Source organism: Lupinus angustifolius, chromosome LG11, assembly GCF_001865875.1.
Source record: "Lupinus angustifolius cultivar Tanjil chromosome LG11, LupAngTanjil_v1.0, whole genome shotgun sequence".
In the NCBI taxonomy this organism is placed as follows: Eukaryota; Viridiplantae; Streptophyta; class Magnoliopsida; order Fabales; family Fabaceae; genus Lupinus; species Lupinus angustifolius.
Window position 1 is genome coordinate 27641607 of NC_032019.1, and position 6711 is coordinate 27648317.

General features: G+C 31.9%; 2 protein-coding genes across 3 annotated transcripts; one reads left to right on the top strand and one right to left on the bottom strand.

The window, feature by feature from the left end:
• On the top strand, window positions 222-1168 carry LOC109361283. Its single transcript, XM_019606688.1, has one exon. The coding sequence runs from the start codon at window positions 313-315 to the stop codon at window positions 928-930; it is 618 nt and encodes a 205-aa protein (XP_019462233.1). The 5' UTR covers window positions 222-312; the 3' UTR covers window positions 931-1168.
• LOC109361282 (pentatricopeptide repeat-containing protein At3g42630) lies at window positions 3612-6414 on the bottom strand. 2 transcript variants are annotated; one of them, XM_019606687.1, is made up of 5 exons: window positions 6263-6414; window positions 6136-6229; window positions 4674-5851; window positions 4558-4564; window positions 3612-3698 (listed from the first exon to the last, which is right to left on the bottom strand). In XM_019606687.1, exons 2-3 carry the CDS (start codon window positions 6214-6216, stop codon window positions 4745-4747), a joined length of 1188 nt encoding a protein of 395 aa, XP_019462232.1. In that variant the 5' UTR covers window positions 6217-6229; window positions 6263-6414; the 3' UTR covers window positions 3612-3698; window positions 4558-4564; window positions 4674-4744. The 2 variants fall into 2 exon arrangements, with proteins under 2 accessions (XP_019462232.1, XP_019462231.1); XM_019606686.1 differs by having other exon boundaries at window positions 6136-6414.

Sequence of the window (6711 nt, forward strand, 5' to 3'; positions counted from 1 at the left end):
TTTTATTAAATAACTTGAAAATCATTGATAGAGTATTAAAATAATACTTCAGAAAAGAATCTACTAAAGACACAATTTTTTATATATTTAAGGATAAATTGTCATCATATTATATCTAAATGACAAAAATGTCATATTATACTTTTTTTTCCCTTTTGTTTTTTAATACTTTTCTCTTTGGAACAAGATGATGTCTTTATTTGTATGCTTATATAAATTGCGAAAACAATACCTAGAGAATAAAAGTATAGGCAATTGAATAAGCACAAAAAATAAGTGTGTAATTTTCTCTACTTCCTCACACAAACTACAATGGATTCTTCATCAACTCAAAGACACCGTGATCATAAACTTGTACCAAAACAATGTGAGGCCTTCTTCAAGTACTTGTCATCAAGAAAAACTCCATTTTTCTCTTCTTCTTCATTTTCGCCACCCTCTTCTTTTGAATCACTATATCTAGGTGATGAAACTCACCTTAGCCCTGCAACACCACATAGATTTTATGGTGTCCCATTTTCTTGGGAACACTTACCAGGAATTCCAAAAAACCAAATTTCAAAGAACCAAGAATCTTCATTGAAACTACTACCATTGCCTCCTACAACTACTACTACCACAATTCAGTCTTCTAAAAAGCTCAATCATGAAGAACCCCGGATTCGAAAGAAGAATAATTCAATACAAAGTAATTCTCAAAGGGATCCTTTCTTTGATGCAATGGTTAAATGTTCAAAGGATGATCATGAAGAGAAAACATGTAGAAATTTGTGGAATGATGCTAAGGTTTCAAGGAGTTTTAGTGATAGGTTTGGTTTTATTAACCTTAATGCTTCTTGCAAAAGAACGTGTGCTGTTTCTGAATCTATAGTTTACATTCCAAGTTCAAGAAGCAGCACTTATCAACATTTTTCTCCTAGGTCCCTCTAACTGTTTTCAATGATCCATGATGAGTAGCTGCAAATCTTCTTGTGTTCATCTTGTTCTAAGAAAGATATTAAAAAAAGGTACCTTTCTTTTTTGTAAACTTAAATTTATTTGTTTCTTAGTATCTGAAAATACAATGTGTGAGACAAGTATGTCTTTGGAAACATGTTGATGTAATATGTTAATAGAAGTATATGAAGTAGTGTTTGCCAGCTTTTGTTCAGAGATCAAACTAATTGAAGTACTTTTTTAAGTTCAATTATTTAATTATTTTTGACATTAAACACCAAAATCTCTAAATACAATATGCCAAGCAACTTTGCTGTATTTCATGTGATTATGTGACATTATGAGTGAAATTTACATGATCCCATGTGAGATGTGAACAATGAGATTGGACCATGGTGGAAGGAGACCTTTGCTAAAATTATTGATTTGACTATTCTATTTTCAATTTACCATTGTTACTATTTTTTTGTGTGTGATTTCTTTGTGTGCATGTTGATGTAGATAAGGTTGTTGAGCTAACTCCTACCTAAGTCACACACATGACACACCACATATCACTATAATTTTATGAAGTGCAAAAATTTATATACATTCATTATATTATTTATCAATTATTTGTATCACTTTTTTGAAAAATTAATAATGATTAAATATAAATATGAATGATGACTAATAATGTATAAAACTCTTACACGAGTATTTTTTTTCCCTCTATTCATAATGCTCTAAATTAATTAAATTCCTCAACAACGCGGTTGGATAATAATTCATCATTCTATATCTTTGTTACTTAAGATTAATGCACATGGATTAATAAATTTTTATATTTTACTTCCCCATGAATTTGGATATCACACAAATTGTGCGGAACCATTTAGGTGATACAATCATCAAGTAAGTTTCTCTTAACTTAAATCAAAAGTTTTCCTAAATCGTATATAATGTTAAATTGATGTAATTAGATTAAATCAACTATCAATACAAACTTATTTTATATGAACATTTTCCTTATCATATTGTAAAAGAGAGATTTGATTTTAAGTATTTGCAGTGATTATTAACAACTTTATATTTAATTTATTTAATGTAAGTTGAAATTTTGCTTAAAAAGAGATTTCTTATATGGTTGCTGAACTATGTCCTATTAGGTATTTTATTCCATAAAAGATCGGACTTTTCCAATGAATAACCTCCACTTCTATCTACTAAAGGAAGCTAAGTTGAAAATCTCCAAGTCTGTGATGCCCAAACAACCTTTTTTAGCAAGCAGACTTTATCACAGCTTTCCCAAATTTTTATTTAAAAAGAGAATGATATTATTTTAGAACTTTATAATATGATGGGAGGTAAATTGGTAGAGAATAAAGCACACAATTAATGAGGATAATGCAATCCCTGAAAGGAATAAAAGGTGAGAGCTTCTCCATTTGGCTAAACTTTTCTTCATTTCTTATAACAAAAGTGTGTCAGACTCTAAACTTGTTGGATTGATACCAATGGTTTGAGATACTTAATGGGAAAGTCTACTATTGAAATAAGAGGAAAAATAGGATTTTTCTTACTTTTTAAAATTATGATCATTAACAAATTATTTTTGCTATATGCGGTTATCATCTAATAATGACCTTCCAGTACTTGAGAGAATATGAATTTGATGTCAACTGAAAATTTTCTAAGTATCAAGAGATAGATCATTGGATTTTGGGTTCCATTCCTATACAGAGAAAGTTGGATTTTGGGCTCTAGAAAGAAAGACTCATTTTGTGTAAGTTTACTTATATTGATTAACAAATAAGATGCTAGTGTCAGATTTGGATAGTCGGGTGTTCATTTTGGCAAGAGAGAGAAGAGAGAAGATAGAAGTGAGAAAGAATATATTTAGAACTCATGACAATTTTGATATATTCATCACAACAGTCTTTATTCACGGTTGAATCAAAAAGAATATTGGAGGCACGTTCATAACAACTAGTATTTTATTTTCAATGATTCGACAAGTGAGAAGTTATTTGAGGTGTGATAAATCGAGTCATTACAATATCAAATTTTCTAGTTTTTTATGATTTTCATAGTTTTCTATTTCAAGCTTGTTGCTATGTAATTATTCAGCACAAATCATTTGAAACACTCATCATACTCTTGTTGTAATTATTTTTTATTCTCCTTACAGATTTCCCAGGGATTACTGGTCATTCTTAGGACTAACAATTACCTAGTAAATTCTTACAACAAATTTATTTTGATGATAAACATAATAGAGAAGCTTTTATATCTTAGAGCATCAATGGTGATCAATAAAGAAGCTAAAAACAAATGAACAAGCACAGTTAGAAAAATTGTAGCCCAAGATACATTGGTTAGAACATTAAAGTAAGAGAATAAAGTGAATCATGATATAAGGAGATGAGTAAGAAATATTCTTAAAGTAATTGATTACTGTTGGAATTTCCTAGTTCAAGATCAAGCAGGTTCAAGTTCTAATTATGAAGTATATCAGGTTTAAGGATTTTTACCACTTGTAATGTAAGAGTATTTGGCATTCACCAGATAAAATTGTAATATTATTTTGAACAAAAATATACTTACACATGTACACCATTGAATAAGCATCACAAAAACAAAGATGTACACTATTGAAACCTCACAGCAAGAAAGGCCAATTGTTCTTTTCTTTATGATTTTTCCTTCTCTGTATTCTTCTAGAAATTCAGTGATAAGAGTTGACTGATCCTTCCCATCAATGCTTTCTGAACCAACAACCTGAAAATTTTGTTTGCTTCATAGTTAATAAAACTTTGCACACAAAAAAATCATGTTATCATAATCATAATATAATGAAAAGGAAACTTTGAAAAAAATGCATTTCAGTCATGCACAACTAATGAGCACAGTAATAACATTGACAGTAAGAATTTTCTGACACCACTGCATCAATACTGGGAGTGACTAGGATATAAAGTTGAGATTTCGATAAAAACACCAAATAATGGCAATCCAAAATCTAGTTCTTGTGCATACCATTTATATGAATGAATTTCAATTTCCATTCCAAACAAAGGGAACTTAAATTCCATGTAAACTAATATCAGTGTATATATCACAGTGCTTACATTCACTCGGGAAATATTGGCTTACCCAATGATCATTAGACCAAACATGATATAGAGAGCTACAGAAAACCATAAGATACCATAGCATCCTCAGAAAAATCCTCTGCCACAGAAAACCATGAAATTTTCTTATACTCCATGGCTATGTTTTCTATCGTCGAATTGTTCAAGTCAAAACCTATATATATATATGGGGGAAAATGCCAGCTTCTTCAACACAGTTGCTGATAGAAGAATCTGAATCAAGAATGGTAACATCAGAAGCAGCATTCTTCATGATTGGGTGTATCAGATGTTTCTTTCGAATATGCATCAGAATGACAATGTGTTCTTTAACACCACCTTGACACTAAACCCTCATGTGCATCCTCCATAACTAACAGTTTATATCAAGTTAACTACATAGAGAACATCTAAAACAAACCAAGGTCGACAAATGGGATTGATATGTATATTGTTAATTACTAAAATTAGTACTTAGTAAGGATAGTTAAGAAAGTTAATTAGACTGTGCAATGTATAAATAAGCCTTTACCAATTAATGAGAAAGACCCGAAATGAATTCACATTTACCTATATGATTCACTAACTATTACATTATCCTCAAATGCTTATTTACACACTACACAGTGTTCGATTCATAAAATTAACAAACAGCCTGGCCATATATTGAATGAACTAAAACATCTGGCAAGTAGTTAGTAGTTCCAAAATATCTGGTTCCTCCGAAAATGTTTCTTAAGATATCTTTGTATTAAAGCCCTATAAGTCCATTGCCTTTGTGTCTTGAACTCCAAAAATGCCTCCGAACTCAAGTGAAAGTCTCCTTTACCTACGGCCTCAAACACAAACGGTTCTGTCGATAATTGTGGAGAATCATCCAAGATCATTTTGCTTAGAGCGAAGTCCAAGTTTTTTCCAAGCCTTCTATCCAAGTATGCATCAACTACACAGCCATAAGTCACTAGATCAGGAAGCACTTTTTCATGTTTCATATGTTCAATGCTAAGGTGGAGGTCCCAGAATAAAGACATCCTTGAAAATGCCAGAGCACGGATATTAAAGGTTGTAACATCAGGGCGGAAGCCAGCTTCGAGCATTCTAAGAAATTCTCTCTGCAAGCTTTTCATTTTGAAATTAGTAGCATAAGAAAGTAGCATAAGGTTCCACAGAAGATTCCCTACATTTTTCCGACCTAGACCCACATCTCTCAGGAACTCACCCAATTCATACATCTTTCTCCCCTTAACATATGCAGCAGCCATGGCCCGAATAGCTTCCTCCTCTATCAGAAACCTAGATTTCTTAAGGCGGCCATATGCATTCTCCATATCTTTCGAAGAACCAAAAATACAATAATACAAAAGGAATGCATTAGCAGTCTCAGAATCGACATTGAAACCTCTCGAAACCATTTCCTTTACTGTATCTTCCATCAACCCAAGCTGTCCTCCTTTTCCAAAGCAAGAGATAGCCAACGAGTAAACCGCAGGTGATATACTGAAATCTCTCAAATCCACATAACGCAGAATTCTGATCACTTGATCAAAATTCCTTTGTTTTCCATAAGCATCAAATAATTTCGAAAGGAATGGAACAGTAGGGACAAAAGAACTATTTACGAGTTGCTCCCATGTAGTGTGTGCTTGAGGAAAGAGACCATTTTCAGCATAGTATAACATCAATGCAGGCAAAGTATAACCATCAACTTTCATATCAGATTGATGAGACATTCTTTTCCTACTCAAAGAAGGGTAATCATTCATGCCACCAAAAAACCCTTTTTCATTCCTCCGCCAGATTACCTATTCAAAGCACATACCCACAAAAAATTGAATTTTTCTATAAAATCTACATACCCACAAAAAATTGAATTTTTATATAAAAATCTACATACCCACAAAAAATTGAATTTTTCTATAAAAATCTACATGCCCAACAAAGCCATAAACTCAAAACAAATTAAAAATCTCTTTAAAACATATTGGGGATTGTTAAGCAAAAAAATCCAAAACAAAAAACTTCCTCAGCAAACAGTAGTACAAAGTAGAAGAAGGGAAATCATAATAAAGCAATATAAATTAAATACCTTGTTGCATTTTTGTGAAGGTCCAGTGATATAGTCCTTTTGCATAAGGGGCATATGGCAAGAGGAGAGTGCAAGATCCATTGCACAGATAGAGGTTATCTAGAGACCCAAACTTGAACAAATGTACTTTATCTTAGGAAAAAGACCAATGATGTGAAGTGAATGAAGTTTTAAGAATGTTTTGTTTCTAAAAATTGTATCGTGAAGAGGCCTTACCTTAATCCTTATCCTCTAGTCCCTTGTAAAGAGTTTACCGGCATATTTAAGATAAAAAATTAATAGTTATGATTGTGAAGTAAAAATAATTAAATTTCAATTAAAAAAAGATAATATTCCCTAAATCACTTCTCATCCTGCAACTCATCTCTTTACCCTTTGCTCAGTAAGTAATGTAGTACAAAAATCTCATATAAAAGTAATCCTAAAGATGAAGAGGAGAATGAGAAGAATATGAACAAAACGATGCGTTTGGCTTTCACCTGAATTATGAAACAATGTGATGGGGACGGTATGTGGAAGAAGAATAAAGTATGGAGAAGGTAGAGATGACTTGCAGGAGGAGAATGGATAAGGAAT